This window comes from Lampris incognitus, chromosome 1 (genome assembly GCF_029633865.1).
Source record: "Lampris incognitus isolate fLamInc1 chromosome 1, fLamInc1.hap2, whole genome shotgun sequence".
In the NCBI taxonomy this organism is placed as follows: domain Eukaryota; kingdom Metazoa; phylum Chordata; class Actinopteri; order Lampriformes; family Lampridae; genus Lampris; species Lampris incognitus.
In genome coordinates, this window is record NC_079211.1 from 133,541,542 (window position 1) to 133,568,867 (window position 27,326).

The 27,326-nt window shown below is 44.6% G+C and overlaps 1 protein-coding gene across 3 annotated transcripts in view; it reads left to right on the forward strand.

The window, feature by feature from the left end:
• The window catches only part of arvcfb (ARVCF delta catenin family member b), a 166,433-nt gene that overhangs the window by 74,539 nt on the left and 64,568 nt on the right, over positions 1-27,326 (forward strand). For all 3 annotated transcript variants that reach the window (XM_056272893.1, XM_056272903.1, XM_056272910.1), the window contains exons 5-8: positions 6,120-6,303; positions 15,875-15,992; positions 17,800-17,971; positions 22,664-22,735. In XM_056272893.1, coding sequence (XP_056128868.1) covers positions 6,120-6,303; positions 15,875-15,992; positions 17,800-17,971; positions 22,664-22,735 — 546 coding nt within the window. The remainder of the gene's footprint in view (positions 1-6,119; positions 6,304-15,874; positions 15,993-17,799; positions 17,972-22,663; positions 22,736-27,326) is intronic.

A 27,326-nucleotide genomic window follows, 5' to 3' on the forward strand; every position in this document is an offset into this window, starting at 1 on the left:
ACAGTGGGTCACACAGGCAGGGATATGGTGTGTTGCTGTCAGCTCTATTCCTCTGCCACCCTGCTGAAATCCAAGTAACAACCCGCTGAGGTTGATAACTTTTCACCAGTATTTACCTGTGCACCCCCCCCACACACACACATGCACACACTTTCCTCAATCCTTCCCATTTCATTTCATTAGCTACTTCCTGAGCCTCATAGAGACCTACTGCCTCAGCTTGCTGCACATATCCCCCCCAAAAGACACACACACACACACAATCTTGTTGTCACATACACATAAAATAAGTCATATACACAATCTGACACATCTACCCCCCCCCACACACACACACACACACAACCTCTTCTAAGTTTAGCAGTTGTTTGGTGTGGTACTATAGGCAAGAGAAAGTTACCACTTATCGAGGCCTCCCTGTCCTGTCACATCTGAACCTGTTCTCCGTCACTGGTAAACCAATTACCTTTTCTCTTGCTCTCTCTCCCCCCTCATCTCTGTTGCTGTCTCTGCATCTCTCTCTCTCTCTCTCCTTGCGCTCTCTCTCTCTCTGTCTCTCACTTTCCCTGCCTCCCTCACTAATTCCCGCTCTCTTTCGCTCTTTTCCACTGAGGTTGTGATGGATGGCAGGGCAAGGGGAGGAGAAGGAGAGGAGAGCAGTAATAGGGGAAGCTAAGTGGATAGCCCTGTTAGAAGCTTGTCTGCCAGCAGTGCCCAGGAAATTGAATTAGCCAACCTCAGCCTCAGCCCTAACATCCAGACCCAGCAGCCCTCACATCCTCGGGGTTATGAGAGGAAGAGGAAGAAGATGACAGTACCCCCCCGCCCTCCCCGAGAGTCAGCTCAATGGTCCACGTCTTTTCCATACGTAACGACGAGTGCAAATGTATGCAAATCCAGCGTAGGTATTTATTGAGTCTATGTAGATAATGAGAGAATGTAGAAATCCACATTGCTGTAGCTGCCTTTTCCTTGACTGCTATTTATTGTGGTAAAAGCAGCAGTATTTCAGTTCGAGTAGATTTTGCTGCTCTGATCAAACCCTTGTCCGATTGTTTGTCACGAAAAAAGCCGAAAAGGGAAGTAAAAATGTGAAAAGAAACAATTCACCATTTTCTGCTGCTGGGTTGGATTTGAGACACAGCGATCAATAGCAGAAATTGGGTTTTTTCTGGTGGCAACCCAAACATAGTGGAGGATTTTGACTTCATGTCTGTTTTCGAGCTTTTTCACCTTGTATGCCATGTGAATATAATAGTATGAATTAATAGTAGGAAATTACTATAATAGTAGGAAATTACTGCATGTGCATATGATTATACCAAATAAAACCCTTGAAATATTTTTTTGTTGATTTCCCCCCCTTTTTTTTCTACGCAATTGTATCCAGCCAACGACCCCACTTTTCCAGGCTGTTCCGGTCACTTTTCTCCATTCCCTCTGCCGATCCGGGGAGGGCTGCAGACTACCACATGCCTCCTCCCATACATGTGGAGTCGCCAGCTGCTTCTTTTCACCTGACAGTGAGGAATTTCGCCAGGGGGACGTAGCGCATGGGAGGATCATGTTATTCCCCCCAACCCCCCCCCCCCCAAACAGGCACCCTGACTAACCAGAGGAGACGCTAAAGCAGTGACCAGGACACATACTCACATCCGGCTTCCCACCTGCAGACATGGCCAATTGTGTCTGTAGGGATGCCCGACCAAGCCGGAGGTAACATGGGGATTCAAACCTCCGATCCCCATATTGGTAGGCAATGGAATAGACCGCTACACTACCCAGACACCCACCCTTGAAATATTTCTAGGTGTGTGTGTGTGTGTGTGTGTGTGTGTGTGTGTGTGTGTGTGTGTGTGTGTGTGTGTGTGTGTGTGTGTGTGTGTGTGTGTGTGTGTGTGTGTGTGCCCTGTGATGAACTGGCAGCTTGTCCAAGGTGTCTCCCCGCTTGCCACCCAATGACTGCTGGGATAGGCTCCAGTGATCCCGATTGAGATAAGTGGCTTGGATAATGGATGGATGGATCTGCTTTACTTAAAAGAATGGTTAAGGGAGCGGGAATGGTGTTTTAGATGATGATCTATGTTCAGATAAATGGTTTGACAAATGCACGTAATGCACCTCAGCTGCAAGAGACACCAGGATGACCTCAACCTCCATGTTTTTGACAAGCTGATAGAGGACAGGAATGGACATTACTCATAGTGTATTGCCCCGATATGGTGGCAGGATGCAGGATGGAAACTCTCATCTCCAAAGTACTGTGTCATCTGAACTGACGTTGTGTCTGCGGGTTACATGACTGTATTAGGAGATGTATCGCAGCATGCACACAGGAAGACACGTCATTTCCCCCTCAGGCACCTTGATGTCATATCCAGCCCCGGACCAATGCTCCAGGTTTGACTGAGGTTTTGCTCATGAGGTGCCCACTGAGAACAGGCAAGGTGTTGGAGGTCTCCGCGTGTGTCACAGTGCTGAACCTCTGCTAAACTGCACGTGAAAATAATAAGGCCGCACTCAAAAAGATGATGTATCTCTCAGTATCTCAGAGGTTTAGATTGGTTTCCTGTAAGATGTGGTCCGCTCTTGCATTTTGTAATTAGTTTTTTGTTCTTGCTGTTTAAATGCTTTCATAAAACACATCGTAGACAGCCACTATAGAATCCGAAATCAGTATGATGCAGTGTGATGCGGAAATACATTTAGACCAACTGTGGCAAAACAAAATAATTGAAAATACACGATGCAAATTAAACACATCATGCACCAGTAATCTCACAGCAGGGTTTACAACGGAAGGCTTTTACATATTTGAGTGTTTAAATTATATAATATAATGAGGATTGCATATTTTATGGAATATGTGTGCTTGTATTTTGTCCTTTGTTAGAGAACGATTTCATGCATCATAAATGAGGGTAATGGAGTCATATGGCATTCTCGCTTATCTGCACTACCTCTTCATTGCCTCTCTTCCCCCAACAACCCGTGTTGTTAGCTGTGTAGCTGCTAGCTCGTTGACCGCGAGTTGACTGCTGCTTGTCACGCCTAATGGAGTGACGCTAATGGCACAACAGTGGAGGTAATCAAGCTTTCAGCCCCACAGGCATGAACATTAGCTAGTTAGCGTGAACGTTAAGGTCATACGTCTCTCGGTCCCCAGCATGTCTTGTTCCTCACATGACCGCGTGTGCTGTTTGTGTTGCTCATGGCTGGATGCTAACACTTCCTTACTGATAAACTCTTTCTTCCACTCATTCTCTCTCTCTCTCTCTCTCTCTCTCTCTCTCTCTCTCTCTCTCTCTCTCTCTCTCTCTCTCTCTCTCTCTCTCTCTCTCTCTCTCACTCTCTGTCACTCACACCCTTATCTAGCTGTCTCACTCGTACCTGCTCACACATACTCGAATGCAAATACCGATGCAGACAGACACATACCCATGATGCACTTCTAAATCTCCACATGTATGCCATTGGCTCCAAGTCTAAACTGCAGCCCCAGATTGCACCAAAACACAAATATCAACGCTGTTGTGAATAAACCGTCTATCTGCAACTTTGACGATTTTCTTTTTTGTTGCAGCAATCGCATGTATGTATGCACCCCTTTAAGGCTTGTGAACACAAGAGATGTCCCTGCACAAACGAAGCACGTTTTACAAAGCATGTGAAAACGCAAGGTGCCGAAATAATTATGACGTTGTTTTCACTTGCTTTAAAAGTTAGCTCAATTTTCTGGGTAAGTGGTTTTTGCCCGACAGAGTTGATGTGATACTGACCTCCCACACGGCTCCACACACCTACCCTCTTACACATGTGTACCCGCACGTCCCTGAAACAAGCCTAAGCCGCAGCATGGCAGCAAGCCTTGTTAATTTCCAGCCTCACGACTCAGCTCCTGCACAGCACGACAGCCTGCGGTGGAGGGATAACTCCCAGACTACATGCCTAATAGCCTCCTACTAACTCCCCACATGAGGTAGTCGCCATTCTTTGATGCATGGGAAGCAGGCCTAGTTATTTTCATGCAGGAAGGTAGCAGTACTCATCAGCCAATACCACAAGAGGGGAGTGGAGGTGCTGCTGCTTGATTAGATAGTACAGTGAAGAGAGACAGGAGTAATGTGAGGCTGATGGGACCAAGGTCCTCAGCTGGACTCAAGCCAACGAATGTGACCACAATACACAATATGAGCTTTACTCGCATGAGCTTTTATGGAGGTCTGGGGTTCTTGGGCCATAACCACACCAGAAGGAGCTGTGTTATTTTTAGCTTGGCCAGTCTGCTTTGGTTTTTTTTTTCTTTCCTGTGCGCAGTGAGAATACTTTAACAGAGGAAATATTGACTTGCTGGAAAATGTACAGAAACCATTTTAAAGACCGGGGCCACAGTGCCCGAGCGGTATGACAGTTTCTTTGCCCGGCTAATGGTCTATTATTATTCAGTAAGGGGTTTCACTATGTGTGTGTGTGTGTGTGTGTGTGTGTGTGTGTGTGTGTGTGTGTGGGCAACCTGCAGCTTCTGGCTGTTGTTCAGTTGGAGGTACCCATCATCCAATGCAATTTGAAGATAACAATGTCAGATAAATGCCCCAAATGGAGAAGTGAAGAGGACGATTAGCCGAGGGGTGGGGGGGGGGGAGGGGAGAGAAGGGATAGTGAGACCTGGGTTGGGGTTTAGTCTAAATGGCTATATCTGTGTCAGACAAGGACTTCAATAATGTTTTTGTGTGATGGTTCTCCTCAAACTGGAGGCCTTGCTCCTGAGCGTCTGTTGGTTGAAGTGAAATCCCTCCTGATGCTGCCTTTATTACAGTGTTTTCCCGGGTTTGCTGCCTGGCAGTGTTTCTTAAATCTCTTCCTCTCTCTGTTTTCTGAAACCTCGGGATGCACACGCCCTGCTGTTTTCATTTTGACTCTGTGTGGGAGTAAACAGCCCGCCGTGTGTGTTTGGGTACACCAAAACATGAACAGCAAGGATGCTTTTTCCCCAGCCTGCACTGTTTGGAAGGGGAGACAGAAGAGATGATAGCTCCATCATAGTACATAAGCATACTGGAGGGCTACAGCGAACTGGCTGACAAACTCGGCCGGTCTCTTTAGACCTGCTATCACTACACAGCATAGACCCCAGCTCTGTGGGTGGTGAGGAGCGTGAGCTCCCTCAATCCCCCAACCCAGCTTCCCAAAAATAGAATGAAATAATAAAGCAATACTCTCAGCCTAATCCAAAAACATTGCTGAGTAGCCGAATGTGGAATGAGATTGGTTGTCTTACCATCCATCAAATAAAATAAGCCAATCACATGATGATTTTGTGACTTTATGGAATATGTGACTCTAACCAAGGCCGTAAGCTACTTATACCTCCCGGTTTTGCCCAAAAATGTGATAAATGTCAGACTGCCGGCTTTCGGTAGGGTCACGTGTGCATTGAATATCAGTTGTATTCTAAAATTATGTTGCAATCCAACAAGCTGGTGTGCGGTTTTGATATGTGGAATAGTCATCTCTGTTTACAAAAAAAGAAGAAAATCTTAGTTTATTTACTTCATAATAGTTGAGCTTTTTTTGTCAGGGAGAATATGGGAAAAATACAAGCTATATGTGTTTCCATGCCTGTCCTTGTAGATAAAAGAGCTCAGTATCAAGTTTGATGTTGATTTTTTTTTTAATCTTATCTGGTTCACTACTGATCCAAAGAGATGCCGTGTGGATGGTTGTCTGTTACCTGCAGTGGCACAATGCTGCATGGGTTCTCTTACTGTCACTGCAATGTTAAATGATGCTAATTCTCTCTCTCCTTTTTCTGCCATCTCCTTTTATCTCTGCTGATACCCTCCTTCTCGTCACCCACTCCCACTTTCATTCTTCTCTTGTCCTTTGGTATTTCGTCTTTCGTCTCCATTTTCATACCAACTGTGTCCCCTCCTTTTTACCTCCTCGCATCCTGCCCGCGTGCCTCTGTGTATCCTCTCATCCTCCCATCTGCTTCTCTTCCTCTTTTCATTTCCCTCCCCCCTCATCCTCTTCTGTGAATGTCTACCTATCGTATGGTCCTCTTTTTGTTTCTCTCCTGTCTCTTCCTCCCTTCTCCTCCGTCCTCTCTTCTCTCACAGGAACCCTTTGGAACCTCTCTTCCTATGAGCCTCTGAAGATGGTGATCATTAATCACGGCCTGCAGACCATGACCAATGAGGTCATCATCCCTCACTCGGGATGGGAGCACGAACCCAATGAGGACTCTAAGCCCCGAGACGCTGAATGGACCACCGTCTTCAAAAACACCTCCGGGTGCCTCAGGTAACGGCTCTATGGTAGTGGTATTACAGTCTAAGAGAATTACTTAGGTAGCCGAAAGGCAGAAATTATCCTTTAGCAAGTACGGATAGTGTCATAGATGCAAGGCAGAACAGCGGTGAACATAATGATCGGGAATCATTGTTTTAGGTTTGCAGTTGGATGTGGACCTAGTATTTACTGTGCATTTACAATTGAGTAGCTAACGTTACATACCACATCCTGACTGGACGCTTAACCTTGGCATTGTAAAATAGATGCATTTGCAGCAGTTCAACAGAGCTAAAGTTAGCTTGTCTGAATCGTGTTTCTAGTTCACCCACAACCCAGAAGAGCAAGCTGACCCATCAGAAGCACTTTCATAACATTCTTCAAAAGACTGATTCTCATGAGCACATCAAGCTTTTGATACAGGTGATGCAGCGCATCTTACTTACATCTCTGCCAATGCGATTCTGTGAAATCCTACAGTGAATGAAACCACATGGGCAGTACCAAGTGATAGACTACAAGGGGGAGGCTAAGAGAGAAAAGTGGTGGGGATGCAGAAAAAATATATTTTTTAATTTCCCCCCAATGAGGATTATAATGTGAATTAAAAAAAAAAACATAAAACAACAGCATATATTTTTAGATGCATTCCCTCACAAACACTTTTGGAAGGGTTGCAACCCCCCCTCCCCTCCCCGCGCTACACAAATGGTACAGCCTGCTGCTAGACTGCATGACAGTCAGTGAGTTAGAAGCACCAGGTTCATGAGGTGCTTGGCATCTAAAAAATAAATAAATATATATATATATATCATTAATGACACTGTACACACCACAGCACTAATCGAAAACCTTTTGGAAATGTCATGGAATTTATTTATTTATTCATTTTGATTTTGTTTTGTTTTTTTTCTCCACTTAACTCTGAAATGTCAAACTTAATTGCGCCAGGTAGATTGAAAGATTTGTGTGAATAATAGCTCAAATTTCCTGAAGGCTCAAGTGGAAATGGCTTTTATACAAAAACAAGACCGGACACTTAAATTGGCAATAAAAACGGTTTTACAGCCGTGACGATACATAGTGCCGCAGGTATCGTGTCTCCGCAGCCAATAAAGCATCTATTAACTTAATCTGCGAAGTGAATGGAACTTCAGTTTTAAGCCCTGACTCTGAACTTTATTTTTGTGTAAAGTAATAAATGCTAGTCTTGTGGCGGACACAGTCTCAGTGTTCTTTTGTTTCTAAAGTAGAGAATTTAAAGAAAATTAAACTAGTTACTTGTGTATGTATATTGCAGATCACATACGAGGGCAAAAGCAGGCAAAATACAAAAAGAACTGAATAGCTGAAACACAGATAGGAATAGAATAAATCCATCATGTGTGAGAAGGAAAAACAGGCACACACTCGTCTCTCCTTATATGCAAAGCTCAACTCTCTATCGGCACACTTTGGTTGTTGTTTTGCACAGGGCCCCTGCACATATCAGCCAGATAAGTCATAAGAACAGGCTCTATATCTGTAATCATTGTTCGTTTCCTGCATGGAATTACTGGAATGACGTTCTGAGCTAACACTTATCCCTACTGACTCAGTCATATTACAGTTGGCTCACTATTTTTGTCCCCCCCCCCCCCCTGTAATGTCTCATATCCGTTGCAACGTGAGACCATGTCTTTTTCCTAGAAACGTTTGGTTTGTAGTGAGATAGTGAGAAGGCAACGCTGCTTCTGCTTTTCCCTTCATGCGATTATCTTAATCATGCTATTTTGTGAGGCCGTTCACAGAAAGGTGAATCGGTTCATCTGGACACAATGTTTAACGAGAGAGACGTTTCATCACTCATCTAAGTGACCTCTTCAGTTTATTAAACTGACCGCAGGTATCCCCACCCTTACAAACAATACAGCGGCATAACAACCGAAACCTTTCATATGCAAATTCATATTTCAGTCGTTATGCCACTGTATTGTATATAAGGGTGGGGATACCTGCAGTCAGTTGAGACTGAAGAGGTCACTTAAATGAGTGATGAAACGTATCTCAATAAACGCTGTGTCCAGATGAACTGAGTCACCTTTCTACGATTCTCTTATCTGGACTATTGAGCATGCATCAAGACATAATGCAGCCATTGTTATCATACTGTTTTTCTAAAGGTGTGCGAACAATACGGGTGAGGTGAGTTTTGATGGTTTTGCATGTAGATGGTGCTTACTGAAACAACTGAACGTAGTGTCCATGTAGAAACAGACATTCCCCCTCCGGTGCCTGTGCAAAGCATTACGGATACACAGGAAGTTGAACCAGTTCATCTGGGCACCACACCGTTTATTGAGAGAGATACGGTGGCGAGGTCACTTAGATCAGCGATGAAGCGTTTCTCCTAATAAATGTGTCTGGATGAACTGATTCAACTTTCTGCGGTTTTCTTACCTGGATTATTGAGTGTGCATAAAGACGTTACGGATACATTTTATAGAAAATTAAAAACTGTAAAAATGGCTTGTATTTGCTTAATTAGTTAATGAAAATACAGAAAACATAAACCTGAAATGTCATAGTAGGATGAGACCATTGCATTCTAGCTTTTTCTCTCAATACAACATATGCACATTGACCGACCGGAAGTTAAGTTTTTTTTTTATGGGGAGTCAGAAACCACATGTGAAAAGTTGGGAGCCTCTGCCAGAGTTGCCAGTTCTGTGGGTTTCCTGCCTAACTCGGCCACTCTGAAACTGGAGCCACGGGTTGCACATTTGTTACTGCGGGCTAGCTTTCAGGCTTCGTTTTGGGAAAGCCGCGGCTGCTGCTGAGAGAAAGCCATAGAATTGAAAATAATGGGTGAAATGTGTCAGATGGAAGTGGAAATTGGCTATACCAAAGGTGGAAGAGCAGTTCAGAGTGGAAGGGGTTATAAAATGCTGTGGTGCCAACGGCTTTTGTGTATTTAAAAAGTAAAATCCTGTCTGACACAAATTGTTGTCCTTTTAAAGTGATTATCCTGCAAAAATGTGTGGGACCCATCATTTTCATTAAGGAGAAAGACTCAAAAAAACAAGTTTCAATGTCTCGGGCTCAGTTCAAACCAACAGCAACCAAGTCAGTATAGAGTTTGAGAATTGCAAAAAGGCAGCAACTGCCATCGTTACCTTTTTTTTAAAAACATTTTTTTAGCTAAATCAAAATGGTTTTAAGCATGGCTCCAGACAGACCACCTCACCGTTTAAATACTGACACAGACATCCATTCTGTTCACACTTACTATGGACCATGTGTGTTAAAGAGGGAAGGTCTCGTCCCCTGGGGGCTCTCAAAAGCTAATAGCTTCAGTGTTTTTCCCCACCTTGGCCCCTCAAACACATACTCTCACATATGTAAACCCTCATACACACAACCCATACACCGCCCCCCCCCCCAAAAAAAACACACCTGCACACACACACACACACACACACACACACACACACTTAACTGGCATGGGTGCACGGAGGAGGTAATAGATAATAGTCTGTAAGGCCTTGATGGTCACAGCCCCCTCGGCTGATAAAACACACCATTCACCATTACAGTTAGCCCTTGTTCATCATATTATCACCTTGACTCCTACCTACAAACACATCTGCACTTCCAGCGAGAATCATAAAGACATCTCTGCCTGTTTGGATCCATCTTTCCTAATGTCCTTCTTTTTTTTTTTTTGGATTTTTCCCCCTTTTTCTCCTCAATTGTATCCGGCCAATTACCCCACTCTTCCGAGCCATCCTGGTCACTGCTCCACCCCCTCTGCCGATCCAGGGAGGGCTGCAGACTACCACATGTCTCCGCCGATACATGTGGAGTTGCCAACCGCTTCTTTTCACCTGAGAGCCAGCCCCCCCCGACCAACCAGAGGAGGCGCTAGTGCAGCGACCAGGGCACATACCCACATCTAGCTTCCCACCCGCAGACACGGCCAATTATGTCTGTAGGGACGCCCAACCAAGCCGGAGGTAACACGGACTCGAACCAGCGATCCCTTGTTGGTAGGCAAGAGAATAGACCACCACGCCACCTGGACGCCCCCATTTTTTGTGTTTTTGATCATTTATTTCGCTGTCTGCGTGCTTATTTGTATGTCTGTAACATTACAAAAAGAAAAAAGAAATCTCTTGCCTCCAAAGAAGGTGATCTGTAGTGTGGGACTCCATCTCAGAAAGTCCCTGTTATGATTTGAACTAGACTGGGTCAAAGTCATTGTCAGGGTCGCCAAAAAAAGTAAAGTAGGTATGTGAATGATACTGACGTTACGCTTTTTCACATGCCAGTGAACTTCATACACATCCAACCCACCGTCGAGGTTTATGAAGTTTATGGTGTTTATTCTGCCAGAAAAGATCAGGAAAATAGTTTCCCACAGGGGACAGTTCCACAATTATGCCAGGGAAAAATGAGATAAAAAGGAACAATGATAGTGCCCCATTTCTGAGATTTCCCAGAGTGCTGTAACAACTTCAAAGTGTGGGGTTCGTCATGCCCGGCCCCACTCGTTCTTGGTCTGTTTTGTCTTTTTTTATTTTTTTTGTGGCCTTTCAGTCTCTCTCTGTGCCTCTGTCATTATCTCCGTCTCTTTCTCTATTCCTCTCCCCCTCAGGGTGTATGGTGGTGGTGGTGGTGGTGGTGATGACATTGAAAAAAAAAATTGTTGTAGTTTAATCCTCCTGTCTTGAGTTCAAATCAATCTGTGCTTTACCGCCCTTTGGCCGACCTTGTCTCTTATTAAAGGGATTAACTTCTGCTCCGCTTTGGCCTCTATGTCGTGTGAGGGTGGGTTTGGGGAGGGGAGGGGGGGGGTCTGGTTGGAAGTGTGCATGTGTTTTCATTTTCCCCAAAGAGCACCACAACCCCATCAACCATAATACCTTGTATCACCTCACTCTATCTGTCACTGTTGCCCTCACTCTCTCCTTAGATGCAGTCAGAGCCACCAAAGATAGTCTCCATGGCAACTGTAACCAACCCTGCTGTTGCCTAGTAATGCTAGCCAGGGAGATGCAGGGTTTGCAGTCGTGAGAAGTGCTGATGCAAGGGAGATTCTGTTTACTCACGTCTGACCAAGCCAGGCCAGCAAAGCCATGGCTAGTTTTATTAAAAAGGCTTAGTTGATCATTTTCTTATGCTTAGGTGAGTGTTTTGTGTTGTGTGTTTGTGTGTGTTCATGCACTTGCGTTTGCAAGTATCTTTGTGTTTGATGGGCAGTTGCACTTGGGTGCATCTGTGTCTATATGTATAAATCTTTATACTATACTGAATGCAGTTTGCAGGTTTTAAAACTATGTGTGCCTGTTTTTTTATTTTATTTTGGCATATAAATTGTGTGAATTTATCTGTTTTCAGAGGGCTCATACTGTTTGTATGTCTGTGCTGGCATGTAGCATGCCTTTGTCTGTGTGAGTCTGCAGGCAGTTGCACATATGGTCCAATACTGTTGTCCCTGGCCTTGTGGTGGCAGGTGGAGAGTGACTCCAGGGGCCAGCCATGCCTCCATCCATCTTTATCAGTTTCTGCCGGTTCTGTTGTGCTAGTCCACCACATTCCTCAAAGACAGCTCTGTTTTCTTTGTATGACCACATGGCACCCAGTGACCTTCATGCATCTTATGAGGGGGATTCACAATAGACACATTCAGATCAGATTGACAGCCTCCCAGTGTTGGAGCCGAAACTGAGAGACAAACACAGAAATAGCCAGAATTTGTGCACACACGCACACACACACACACATCTGCTAATTCCTTTAACTTTTAAACAAAAACCACTCTCCACAACCATCCTGCGATATCCAACAAAGGACTCACCTTTATCTTCAGTTTGTTTTAATTACATGCCTTATCTCCCAAGCCTTATCTCAGCCTAATGCTGTGGTTTATGAGGTCGTCTCATGATTTGCTGGCATAAACAGCTCATCTACTGATTGGGACAACTTTAATACATTCACCGCATCTCGCTCCAAAAGGAACTGTGGTGCCCCTGGCCACCACATTCCCTTGCTGGTGTCTAACTTTTTTTGGTCACCATTGTCTAGATCTTATAGATGCAGTCAAGCCATCCAGTTGCACTGATCTGCAAAAGTACAGCTAGATTCAACTCTTTATGCCTGTTGGCATCATAAAAGTTGCTAAGATTGTAAAACAAACTGGGTAAAGCAAAACATATCCAACACCAGACTCTCTGTCCAACATATAGAGGCAGCAAGCAGCATCTTCATGCTGCGTTCCCCCAGTAACAGTTGCACCATCTATACCCCCCACCCCACCCCCACATACCTCCATCATGACAACTGCTCTTGGAAAGACCCTCAGAAATGAAACAGCTGACAATAAAAACACTGTGTCTGTCTGCCCTAAATGCATGGCTGTCAACAAATCCGAGGCATGCTCTCCTCTGTATCCTTTAGAGTAGCGGTGGCAGCAATTTTCTCCTGGCTGAAGATGGATGAATAGGTTCATGAGGGGGAGCAGCGTGTCCAGATGGCTGCTGCTGTCTGCCTGGTCTGTACTATTACTGTCAGGGGTAGAGTTTGTTTCTGACTGCATCAACAGAGTTAATATAATAAGAGCTAATAAAATAAACGGGGAAAAAAGACGTGATCATGGGTAGGGGCAGTGCAGTTGAGATCTATTGCACTCATAATACTTCACACAAAGCACCCATTAAAGATGTATTTTACTGAAAAGCAAGAGGTATTTCTGTGGTACAAATCCACACAAAAACATGCGTATTAAAAACAAGCTAGTGTGCAAAAATCACCTGATAGATCACTGATAAAAAAAACAATTAACGGTAGCTTGCAATATTTCACTGCAGTTGTATCTAGTCAAGTTTATTGGCATAGCCCAAAATCACAATGTTGTCCCGAAGTGCTTTACAATCAGTACAATACACGACAATATATGACGCCTTCTCTCCTTGGACCCTAGACACGAATGAGGAAAAACTCCATGAGAAAATCCCTGTCAGAAAAAAAGGGAGGGGGGGAGAAAACTCAGGATGACATCAACAGAGACCACAGATGGCATGTCTGTAGGAAGAGCATTCTAGTGTGTAGGAGCCACAACTCTAAAGGCACCATCACCTTTTGTTTTCAGGGGAGAGCAAGGGACAACCAGTAAGCCCTGGTCAGAAGACCTAAGCTGGTGTAATGTAAGATGATGACCTACTGGTGATGTAGGGATGGAGCAGGTCACAGATGTACACAGGTGTCTGACCATGCGGGGCTCTATACGTGAAAACAGGAACCTTAAAATGAATCCTAGGGGTGTCCGGGTAGCGTTAGCTGTCTATTCCATTGCCTACCATCACGGGGATCACCGGTTCGAATCCTTGTGTTACCTCCGGCTTGGTCAGGCGTCCCTACAGACACAATTGGCTGTGTCTGCGGGTGGGAAGCCGGATGTGGGTATGTGTCCTGGTTGCTGCAGTAGCGCCTCCTCTGGTCAGTCGGAGCACCTGTTCGGGGGGGGGGGGCTGGGGGGAATAGCATGATCCTCCCATGTGCTACGTCCTCTTGGCGAAACTCCTCACTTTCAGGTGAAAAGAAGCAGCTGGTGACTCCACGTGTATCGGAGGAGGCATGTGGTAGTCTGCAGCCCTCCCCGGCTCAGCAGAGGCGGTGGGGCAGCGATCGGGACGGCTCGGAAAAGTGGAGTAATTGGCCTTATACAATTGGGGAGAATAAAGGAGGGAAATCTAATAATAAATGAATAAATAAATAAGGCTAAGGCTGAGCTCAGACACCCTACGTATGGTGTCAGGGCTCAGCCTTAGAGATAGGGTGAGGAGCTTGGATATCTGGAAGGAGCTTGGAGTAGAGCCGCTGCTCCTTTGCATCGAAAGAAACCAGTTGAGGTGGTTTGGGCATCTGATTAGGATGCCTTCTGGGCGCCTTCCTTTGGAGGTTTTCCAGGCACGTCAAACTGGGAGGAGACCCAGAACTCGCTGGAGGGACTATATGTCCAATCTGGCCTGGGAAGGCCTTGGGATCCCCCAGGAGGAGCTGGAGGGTGTTGCTGGGGAGATGGACGTCTGGAGTGCCCTACTTATCTTGCTGCCACTGCGACCTGACCCCGGAGAAGAGGCTGATGATGAGATGAGCTGAGATGAGATAAATAAATAAATAGAATGAATCATAAACTTGATGGGAAGCCAATGTAAAGAAGATAAGACGGGTGTGTTGGTGAGGAATCAAACCTGGGCTTTGGTGCTCTACTACTCAAAAAAATATATCTTGTATCGGTTCAGTTAATAGTTATTTAAAGGTAAAGTGTTTCAATAACTCAGCTTTAACAAGCATTTATTAACCCTCCATAATAGTAAAGAACAGAGATGTTGTGTAGAAAATGTGTTTGCCCGTGCTGCACATGATGACAAAGTTTGATAGTGCACAGGATCGAAGCGTTTCACTGTCTCTAGAAGACATTGGGGGGCAATTTGCTACAAAAGCCGTAATATCTATTTATACAATAGTTTGATGACCCAAAGGAAGCAGCAAATCGAGAAGTGAGGGTTGCAGTTTTCACATTTATGGCTTGTCTCCCAGGGACATCACTGGCAGCCACTTTTCCACGGTTTCGGCGGTATTTCTGAGATTAGAGATAAGGCTGCTCAGTCTTACGGCGGCTAATGGAGTGTAATCTCTACATCATATATAGAAGGAAATGTTGAAAACCACGATCATTTCCCTTTAAAACATATGTAAGTATGGTAAAGTATGGTAACCTGTGTCAATCGGCACAGCACAGTAAGGCACTGGCTTTGACCATCCTGTCATTTAGCCCGGTAAGGCTGGCACTGCTCTACAGGACTTGCTGGAGGTTGGTAATGGGATTATGTGGGCTGGAAGCCCTCATAAATGAAGTCCCTGGTGAGGAGCAGGGAGCCCCAGCTTTCCTTTAACCCCCTTTAAAGCCCTTCCTTTCACAGGCAGACAGACAAATGCTCTAAGACTGCACCAGAACTACTGCTGTGCTCAGCTTAAGGCCCCGGCTGATGTAACAGGGGCGGTGTTTCCCTTTGTAGTAAAAGTCAAATATATTTTCATCATTCTGTGGTTTATTGCGAAGCAGTTTTTTTCCCCATATTAGGGCTGTATGCTTTGAGACACACACAAAAAAAAAACATAGAAAGAGACAGGACTCATGTGCCTGATTCCCAAGGGCTGCGTGGGAATCAGGCGCATGATGTAGCCCAGCACCCGATTATTATTTTAATTTAAAAACACCCATACCCAAATCGCCATCCGTCTGAAATATTACATGTGCACCGAAAGCAATCCACCCGTCAGTTAAGATGGGGGGGGGGGAAGCATTGTGCTGGAGCCCCAGTCATCCTCAGTTCCACAGATCGTGCCTTCTTTGGCAGCAGAGTTTCATTGGGAATCCTTGCAAGATGCGTCTGCATGCGGCTGAGGCTGATGCAGCTTTTTGCATCTGCAGTCTAGTAGTTTCAGAGCAGCTGTTACCTGTCAACATTGTGCAGTAGCTGTACTCTACTTGAATAGTCTCTTATATGCCTGTCTCTCTCTCTCTCTCTCCCTCTCCCAGAAACGTGAGCTCAGACGGGGCAGAGGCACGGCGCAGACTGAGGGAGTGCGAGGGGCTGGTGGATGCCCTGCTCCATGCCCTCCAGTCAGCTGTAGGGAAGAAAGACATGGATAACAAGGTAGGACGGCACACGTATACATATAAACACTCATGACTATGTCCCAGAAAGTAGAATGAGTTCATCTGGACACAACATTTGTTGACAGATACATTTCATCACTCATCTAAGTGACCTCTTCAGTCTAAACTGACTGCAGGTATCTCCACCCTTTTAAATAATACAGTTGCATAACAACCGGAAATAATGATCAGTTTCATATGCAAATTGCCGTGAGCATTAACTAGAGTTCCAATGGCCATGTGTACTATTCACAGAGGGTTTGGAAATGTTTGCAATCACAGCATTGTAAGATGGTGGCAGATGGAGTTTTAGCCCCACCGCCCCCCCCCCACCCCTTCTCGGTTCAGGGATGGTCGTTTCCTCTTCACACAGATGGCCTCTTTGACTCCCCGTTCAAACCAGCATTGCTCCCTATCAAGGACGTGCACATCCTCATCCTTGAAAGAGTGGCCACCGGCCTGTAGATGGGTGTAGACTGCGGAGTCCTGGCCTGACGTGTTAGCTCTTCTGTGTTGTGCCATCCTGTTGGCCAGTGTCTGTTTAGTTTCCGCGATATACAATTCATGGCAATCCTGTGAATACTACCCATGGCCACTGTAACTCTAGTTAATGGTCACGGCAATTTGCATATGAAACTGATCGTTGGTTTCGGTTGTTATGCCACTGTATTGTTTATAAGGGTGGGGATACCTGCAGTCAGTTGAGACTGAAGAGGTCACGTAGATGAGTGATGAAACGTTTCTGTCAATAAACGCTGTGTTCAGATGAACTGATTCAACTTTCTGGGATTTCCTTACCTGGATTATTGAGCATGCGTCAAGACACTCATGACTTCACACATAAATCTGTGTACGTGACATAAATGAAATACTTGCTCACTGTTACTGCTACTAATACATTAGCGGTGCCCATTGAACCTGGTCATGTAGTCCCGTGTAGGTAGAGTATGGCTCCCACCTTGTCAGGGTTCGGGGGTTCCATTCCCTGTGTATTAAAATGTCCCGCGAAATGAAAAATGAATTTTGATTCTTGTTATCTCTTTTATCTGTGTTTAATTTACATCTATTTAACTCTTTGTCCTAGAAATTCACCAAAGTATGTTTTTTTTGTGTTTTTTTTGTTTTGATAAGAATAATGTTTTACCCTTCTAGTTGCATCACACTAAAAAAATGTCCAATGACTTGGGAGCGAGTTAGAGCAAAGACGATCAATCTTCTACCACCAAATTGAAACCAGCCAATAGAATATCGATGTCAACGTTCTTGTAAAAATGCCTGGCCTTTATTGGCTGTCAGTCAAATCCAGCCCCCCCCCCCAAAAAAAACCACCTGACCATTCTGTTTAACTCGGTCAAATCGTGGAAGCTTGCAACGCTTTAATTGTTGTTTCATAGGACCTTGAGTGGGTAGAGCTAGGCACCTTGCTGCCAGTGTTAGTGATCCCATCTCCAATGTGGACACTTACACTCAAAACATTTCCTTGAACATTCACATCGGTGATGTTCTATCATGATGTTATCTCAACTTACACCAGGCACCTGACCATCTGGAGTGGGAGTTGCGCTTTATGCACCTTTACTGGAACTCTTGTTTCACATAACACACTGTGCACACAGATTCCCTTAACGCTCTGCAGTAATCAACTACGGGTGCCAGAAGGGAACATAATACTCTGCAGTAATACCTAGATGATATATGACAGGTGACATAGGGAAGTCTGGACTCTGCCAAGTGGCAAATACAAACTAAAAATACTGTGCACACATCTGGATTAGGTCCTGTATCTCTCTCTCCCTTCCCTACAGTCTGTGGAGAACTGTGTGTGTATCATGAGGAACCTATCCTACCACGTCCATAAGGAGGTACCAGGGGCGGAGAAGTTCCAGGATCCATCAGCGCTGCAGGCTCCAGGCTCAGCGGGATCACAGAGGAAGAAGAAGGATGACGCTGGCTGCTTCGGAGGCAAGAAGGCCAAAGGTGAAGAGGAGGAAAGAGCGAGAGACCAGAAAATGAAGTGATTAATCGCACTTAGATTAAGCGTCTGGAAGAGTTTCATTCCGCACGAGATTTCTAACACTGAAAAGTAGTGACAACACTCTTGAAGGAATGATTCATAAAACAAAAATCGAAATCTAATACTATGACATCTATAAATATGATATTTTACTGAAGAACAGTTCTTTCAAGATGTGTTTCATATAACAGATTCATTGTTCTTGTCTGTGTCTTGCTAGTTTTCCCTAAAGATCTGCAGAAAAGAGCAAGGTGGAATTGGACAACAGAAAGTGTAGTATGACAAAATAGCTACAGAAATTCCCTTGTTTCTGCTTAACTTTCTACTTTCAGCGTCTGCCAATATCCAGCCTCTATTTAGATCTCACGCTCCTCTTGTTTACATTCGGGACATTTGCCGACTAGGTGATTGAGAAATTAGACAAATATTTGACTGCAACAGGGTTCCACGTATATCTTAACTCCTCTGTTTGGGAATATTTACTTGGCAGCTTTTTGTGTGCAATGTGTAAGCCTTTGGCGTACGCACTCATGCTTTCTGTTGCAAGGTTTTGACTGCTGAAAACCAGTGAAAGGCTTTAATTCCAGTCTCCTATATGTTAGTTTTGAGAAACAATCCCGGATGTCCACTACTCCATATTTTTAAAACACGTATGATCACAGTCTCTAAAATGCTTCCATCAGCAAAGATCTTCAGGGGCGCCTGGGTGGCGTAGCGGTCTATTCCGTTGCTTACCAACACGGGGATCGCCGGTTCGAATCCCCGTGTTACCTTCGGCTTGGTTGGGCGTCCCTACAGACACAATTGGCCGTGTCTGTGGGTGGGAAGCCGGATGTGGGTATGTGTCTTAGTCGCTGCACTAGCGCCTCCTCTGGTCGGCCGGGGCGCCTGTTCAGGGGGGAGGGAGAACTGGGGGGAATAGCGTGATCCTCTCACATGCTGCGTCCCCCTGGCGAAACTCCTCACCGTCAGGTGAAAAGAAGCGGCTGGCGACTCCACATGTATCAGAGGAGGCATGTGGTAGTCTGCAGCCCCCCCTGGATCGGCAGAGAGGGTGGAGCAGTGACCGGGATGACTCGGAAGAGTGGGGTAATTGGCCAAGTACAATTGGGGAGAAAAAAAGAGAAAGGACAAAAAAAAAAAGGTCTTCAGAATTTGACCCATCGGCAATAGTAGTGATTACTGTATTGGCAGTGTCTAGCTTATCAGAGTGGTTGTCATACTTTTCAAATGTGCGGCATCTCATTTTCAAATGAAACTCCGTCTTCAGCACCACGCAGACTACCCCCTAAACAGATGTGGGCCATTTGTATTTGTTAGCAATCTCTTAATCAGCAGTCTCCGAGGCTATTAGCTGAACGACACGCTTATCTCTCATTACAACATTAATGGCTTCTATTAGTCACTCAGCCAATGAGGTGTGACCCAAAAGGCAGTGACCTTTGCCCTTTTACGGTCCGGTGGGGAAACCACACAGGTTCATAGGTTCAAAACGGTACAGAAGCAGCTGTGTGTACAGATTTATAAAGATAGCAATTAGCCACTTCATTGCTTTCGCACGCACACACACACACACACACTGACTAATGAGATGAGTTTCGTCATTGCAGGCCCTGAAGATGGCCCAAGTTTAAAACATTGCACGCTCCTCTGAAAGGAAAGGGAACCAGGAAACGAGGCAACGTGTAACGACAACACACTGAGGCTTTCCCCACCGTTTTAACATCGCCGCCAGTGTGAATTATCATTGTGATCACCAGAAGCTTCTGGGCTGCACCTTTGTTTTAGCTGATTTGGTTTATTAGTTGCGTTTCTATTCATCTCCGTTAGCATGTTTCTGTCCTTCCCAGGCAGTCTTTTTAGCAGGGCCTTCACACACACGCTGGCTGGCAGTGCGTCCTCTCGTTTTGAGCATAGCCGTGCCCTGCTCTAATGAAAGGCCCACTCTGTCTTTCCTTTTCTTCTGTATTTCCTTGTCTTCCTGTTTGTTCCACTGCTTGTCTGTCCGTCTCAGTCACTCTCTGTCTCTCTCTCTTTTTTTATTCATTGTCTCCCTCATGTTCTTTCAGTGTCTGTGTATTCCTCCTTCTCGCTCTCTCTCTGTCTTTTATTGCCCCTCTTTAGCTTTCTACCATTCTCCTCTCTGCCCCAGTGTGTAAGATACCTGCTTTCTTCAAAAAAAAAAAGATAAGCTGTTCAGATGTTTGAATGTTGTCAGCCTTCTAACCCACCGCACACACACACACACACACACACGCACACACACGCCCCGCCTTTTTCACCATGCCTCTTCTCTTCTCCTGGCTTGTGTTTTTTGGCATTCCTGCTGCTTCCTTGGCTAACTATAGAGGAATGGTTTAATCAAGGTGAGTGTACTCTTCCTCAGTCACTGTCTTTATACTGTAGCCCTTCCCACTCACCCAACCTCCTCTCCCCTTCCTCATCCTCCTCCTGCTCATCCTCCTCCTCCACCCACACCTTCTCGCTCGCTGGCGGTAGAAAACAGTTTGAAGTACCTTGGACGTCCTCCAAAGTGTAAGAAAGTGCCAAGGACTTTTAGAAGTTGGGGTTTCGAAGTTAGAGCTCTTCATTATGCACCCTTCACTACACCTAGCACTGCATATAACCACCAAGCATTTGTCCAGCGTCCTCCAAACCCCAGGTTGTCGGTTTTCCTCATCTCATTCAGATAGTGGAAAGGTAAGGGGAGTGTGCGGTGGCACAAATTAGCCCACTGGATCTTGACTTATCCCTTTCTTTCCAAAACCCAATTTAATTTGAAGGGTGTTTGCTCTATTTACTACCAACCAAACTATTTTTTTTAGAAGAAATGATTGATAACCATTCACAGCAGTTTCCCCGTTAGTAACCTCATGCTATTCAATCACAACGCAAGGGCTAGATGATATTGGGGAAAAAAAATCAACATTATGATATATTAGTGTTTGTAATATGTATTGCAATCTTAAAGAATAAATCGAAATTCAACGATTTCACCTGATTTATGTAGCTTTTGACTTTTACAGCTCCATTTGCATAGAATTTAATCACTCTGGAAATGACGAGGGTGATTTTAGTGGAGAAAATAAGGAAGTTGTCCAAGGAGTAATTTAGTCAGACTACGATATATTATTTGTCAGTTGCACTACAATATTTCTTCTTCAAGAGAGGTCATAAAAAGTAGATCTTATTGAGTTAATTTTCCATCAAGCAGTAAGAGTTACAGCCTAATATGACTGATGGGCCCAGTTTGCATCACATTGCATCCCCTACATTGGGACTATTGCACATGTGTATATTGTGGTCAATTCTGCAGCACGGTGGCTCAGTGCTGAGCACTGTTGCCTCACAGCAAGAAGGTCCTGGGTTCGAACCCCGGGGTTGTCCAACCTTGGGGGGCATCCCAGGTTGTCTTCTGTGTTGAGTTTGCACTCTGCGGTGGGGTTTCTCCAGGTGCTCCGGTTTCCCCCACCATCAAAAAGACATGTATGTTAGGGTTAATACTCCTGTCTGTGCGCTTGACCGAGGCATGGCAAGATGAACTGGAGTTGGTCCCCGAGTGCTGCACGGCGGCTGCCCACTGCTCCTAGCTACACAGCTAGGATGGGTTAAATGCAGAGAGGAATTTCCCCACAGGGATCAAAAAAGTAGTAAAAAAAAATAATTCTGAAACGATAAATTGTTCAGCACAACTGGCCGCTCTAAGTATATCAGCAGTGTTTTTGTCAGAACTACTTCCTCGAGTAGCGGGGAAGTAGTGACAGCCGCTCTCTCAAGGAGTACCACTGTCTGCCCTGACGTCCTCGACGGTAATCTCAGGTCTTCCTAAAGCCGCTAGATGAGAAATCTCCCCATCCCTTTCCACCTCTCAGCTGTCCCATAGGCATGTATGTCCATGTTAATTAGCTGGCCGAGCTGTAGTTGCCCCACTCCATCGTCACCCTCCACTGCATTATTCAAGCCGTTTGCCACCTTGGGAAACACCGCTTTTCACCATGGAAAGTTTTGTGTGTGTGTGTGTGTGTGTGTGTGTGTGTGTGTGTGTGTGTGTGTGTGTGTGTGTGTGTGTGTGTGTGTGTGTGTGTGTGTGCGCGCACAAGTGCCAGTTAGTGCTGATGTACTTGTGTGTATGTAAAATGGACATTGAGAGCTCATCTGTATAATTGACACTAGTGAAGTTAGTGTGTGTGTGTGTGTGTGTGTGTGTGTGTGTGTGTGTGTGTGTGTGTGTGTGTGTGTGTGTGTGTTTGTGTGGGCTTGCATTTCTGTCATTCAGAATACTTCATTTCTGTGAGCATGCTAGTGTCTAATAGCCAATGCCATTTTTATGTGTGATGTCTTCATTGAGTATATATGTAAAAGTATTGAGCAGCAGACAGACATAGCTCACTTAGGGGTATCACACACACACACACACACACACACACACACACACACACACACACACACACACACACACACACACACACACACACACACACACACTTACACAGAGCTCGACTGACATGTTAGAGATAACTTTAAAACCACACACTTCCATACACAGTATATGTAACATACATATGTGCAGCAGTCTCTTGGACATTGTCAGTTTAAATCCTACTGTCTCAGTACGCGAATCTGACATCTGGCTTCCACTCCTCTTCTCTACCCAGGCAGAAAAAATGGCGAAAATGACAAAAACTATGACACATTGGATCTGCCCAAGCGCACAGAACCGTCGAAAGGTAGGACCCTTGTCTGTTGCACAAAACACCCACATTAGTTTAAAAGCCTGTGCTGAGGTGGAGAGCATCTAATAAAAAATAAAAAAAACAACTCTGACTGGAAGTGACTCCCTTCATGAGATCATCTCACCAGAAATAAGTTGGCAGATTTGACAAAGGAACCAGTGGAATGGAGCTTGGTCTGATTGACTGGGGACTGGTAAGGTGAAGAGCTTCATTCATGAAGTGCACAATGTGTATTTTTTTTTCTTTCTCAGATTTCCCCCCCTTTTTTCCCCCTAATTGTACCTGGCCAATTACCCCACTCTTCCGAGCCATCCCGGTCACTGCTCCACTGCCTCTGCTGATCCTGGGAGGGCTGCAGACTACCACATGCCTCCTCCGATACATGTGGAGTCGCCAGCCGGTTCTTTTCACCTGATAATGAGGAGTTTCGCCAGGGGGACCTAGTGTGCGGGAGGATCATGCTATTCCCCCCAGTCCCCCCCAAACAGGTGCCCCGACCGACCAGAGGAGGCGCTAGTGCAGTGACCAGGGCACATACCCACATCCGGCTTCCCATCCACAGACACGGCCAATTGTGTCGGTAGGGACGCCCAACCAAGCCGGAGGTAACTCGGGGATTCGAACCGGCGATCCCCATGTTGGTAGGCAACGGAATAGACTGCCATGCCACCCGGATGCCCACAATGTATATGTTTTAATTTGACTTTATTTGTTATGGCAGCTTCCAATTCTCTGCCTCGACAGTTGAATGATGGCACATTACCAGGGCATCAGGGTTATAACAGCTTTTGTCCGCTGGGACTCCTCAGCATTTCTTAAGCGATGGTGGGTGTTGGAACATTGGAATGAACTGTGGTAAAGCAAAAATGAATTGGACCATTTTACTTTACAGCAAGCTCAATCGGGTTTGCAGCTGAGGGAGATTTATTGTATTTTTGTGCCCTCTGGTCCATTGCATTGTATTATTATGAGACATGGTTGGCTTTTGAGGCAGCATAACTCATAGCTAACTTTGGGTGCATTTTATTGCAGACTGGCAACAAACAAAAAAAACAATGTAAGGCAGTTTTGCATCACAACAAAGCACATATTCATGATGTGGTTGCACAAAATTTCATCATAACTTACAAAAAGAAGCATCTGCAGTCAAAGTGACCTCACGGGGTTCGAGTGAGTCTCAGGCACAGACACAAACAAGGCTGAGACATGTAGTTGTTCGAAAATTGAAACGCCCTTTACTTGGCAATATCGATGAGAATACAAAAATAAGGCAGAATAGACAAAACGAGAATGGCAACTGTTGCATGGATCAAAACTTAAGACTCTGCAAGGTAAATGGCTGTGAGCAAGGCGAAACATGATGAGAGAACCTTGGCAATCTGGCAAGGACACAATGAAAGAGCAGGCTTAAATATGGTGCAGTGATTAATCCTGATGGGGACCAGATGAGTGATAATGAGAGATGCAGGACAAGGGTTAGCCTGAGGGAGGAGGCACAGAAGGCATGGATATGACAGACCACAATCAGAGGGGAATGAGAGGGTAAATTGACCCTGTTGGCAATGAATCTTCAGTTTTCCTCCACCATTGCTTTGGCCATTATCTCCTCTTCTTCCTTGCCTCTGCTTTTATCTTACCCTCTTCCTCCCCTCATCTTTTCTGCCAACACACATCCTCAAGTGTCTATATCCCATAGACTCTCTACATGAAGGACTATGATGTGTATTGCAAGAGCCATCATGCCAAGGTTTTACCCCAAATCACAAATGTACAGGAGCCATCATTTGTCAACCATTACACAGATGAGGTGCTAGTACGTGGAAACCAGTAGCAATCTCCATCTGCCGTGTTTTTACAAATGGGTTTGTTGTTTCTTGTTCCATGTATTGCATTTGATGTTTTTTTTTCTGATCCCATTGTAAAGAGTTGAGCAAAGCCGTTTGTGATGGATGTATCTTTTATTTATCCTGTGCACTTTATCCCACTTTGTCTTGTGTTTCAAACCAACTCTGAGAATTCAATAGTTTCACCTTTAGTGACATTGATCAAACAACATCTAAATCATCAAATGATGCGATTTTCAGGATGTTAGGACACCAAAAACAAAAAAACAAAAAACAGAATGGTTCAGAGAGGGACAGAGAAAACTGTGTCCCTCCCAGTCTTCTTCTTGCTGTAATCTTGGCTAACATCCAGTCGCTCCAGAAAAAGAGTGATGAGCTGAAAGCCCCGGTCATTTTTCAACAGGCTCACAGGGCGACCTGCATTTTTCACCGAGACCTGGCTTATGGATAGTGGCGCTTACAACATTGTTTTGACCATCTGTGAGTTTGTTTTACAATGCTGAGGTGGTTCGAGGACAGGGAGTTCTCCTCCACTTGCTGGATATATTCAAAGAAATTGACCCCAAATACTCGCAACTGTGGTTCACGTCAACCCCAGAGCAAATGCAGCTGAATATGTCATATGAGTTTTGCAAAGATTACCGCCCGTCTCTCTCGGCACCTCTTCTAAGTCAGTTTTAGACGACACTTAACCATTAGTCCGTGATGCAAACCACGCACAATTTCCACCAATGTGAAACCTTCCCCTCACACGTCATAATACGAGTGTGGATGCTCGTCATGTGTCCGTTAAAGGCACTTTCCAGTCTGTCGCTAAACCTCCAAACCAACATTGGTGTCAGCTGACCAAAACTCTTTCCCAGTTTACAAGGCTGTTTGGAAAAGGAAGAAAACACTAAAGTAAAACCTTAGACTCAAACTCCATCAACTCTCTAAAGGGGATATTTTGAATTATTTGCTGATTTCGCCAAGGCCGGGATGTAATTAGGAGCTACGCCGCTTTTTGTGAGAGAATACTCTCATACCAAAGGAGGCTTATAGAATTTGGGTGATGTAACAGAAATCATGAAGGCAAATGGATTACAGAGGAATATTGAGCATGAAAACAGGCAGAATAATCAGTAAAAGCTTGAGAAGGGGCCTGCATAGAAATAATATGGATTCACCCGGGGATGGATTGCATAGTACAAATGGCTCAAAGGATAACAAGTCCAAAGTAGTAGAACCAGATACTATAAAACTAATGTATGTGCCTGGCACAAGAACTGAGAGAATTCTGTCTTCGGGTTGTCATTCAGGATTTAAAGGTACAATCCATAATGTCATTCACCGCCATGCCTATGTGGAGTATTGTGCCAACACGAGTGCTCTACTCACAACAAGAAACATGAAACGTGCAGAAACATGACACGCCTTACCCAATCATCAACATTGAATATTTATTTGCGAAACCGAGTCAACTGAAAGCCTCAAAAAAAAAAGAAGAAGAAAAGACCTGAAAGCGGTGCAGCCTTGGCTGGTTTTATCATTTGCAAGTACTAAAGTGAGCAACGTTTACGTAGTCTGACCAAAACAATGGCAGAAGTCGGGCGGACTGCTGCTGTGTGCATCAATTTTGGATTCTACCTTTAACAAATAAAGTCTTTTTATGTGATGATAAACACTAAATCAAATTGTTTTATAGCTGTGAATTTGTCTGAATGCAATATACCAGAATGGGCTCAATATTTCAAAGACAACACTGTAAGGCACAGTTAGTCCATGGGCCAGACGATATTTCGGTACACTCAAGGTGGCAAAACTTACTTATAATTTTTGAAAGGATCCATGTCTGTAGATGATATTTTGGTATGATAACCATTCCTGAGTGGCAGCTGTATCACAGTTATCAGCTCATGAAGTTAACCACCCGCTAAACTAAATTGCATTTTAGACGCTGGTGCATATCCTGGTTTAGCCTCATGGTCAGGACATTTTTCAATGTTCTATAATATTGTCTTTGGTATCATTTTAAAGGGGAGCTTCTTAGCTTTCATTCAAGCCCTGTTGTGGATATTTCTCACAAATATAGAGGTCACTTGAGCTCTTCAACCCGTCAATAACACACATCTTTCTGCAATGTTCGCCTAAACTATATACTTTCTTTTAGCCCTGTGGCATCTAGGAATATCAGGGACACAAAACACAAAAACTGGAATACTCACAGGACTGTAAAGATTCAGGAAATGTATAATATACCCATACTATTTCATTGTGTGAGGTGATTGTGAGCCTTAAATGAGAACTAGACCAAAGCCAGTTAGGTCACAAACTGGTCTCTATACATTTGTTTAAATACACAATCAAAATACATGATAAAAAGGAATACCATAGTGAGGTAATGAACTATTTTAATATTTTAAACAACATTGACATTTACATATACTTAGTCAATGATACATGTAATCCCATATCATTAGTGGGTATATGTAATGGTAATGGGTAGGGTAATGGGTATATGTGAATATGGTTACATTATTGTTATCAAGCTCTGGGTAACCAAGTCCAGAATCAACATCCTGTGCATCAATAGACTACTACCACAGTAATACCATCAGAATCATCACACTGTCATTCATCAAACTGCTCGTTTCTCTCATCATCTGACTCCCCAAGTTCAAAGTCCAGTTCTGGACCATCCTGCTGTTTTTGGTTACTGCAGGTCTGTAACCTGCACATGTCTGTGCATGGAAGTCCATTTG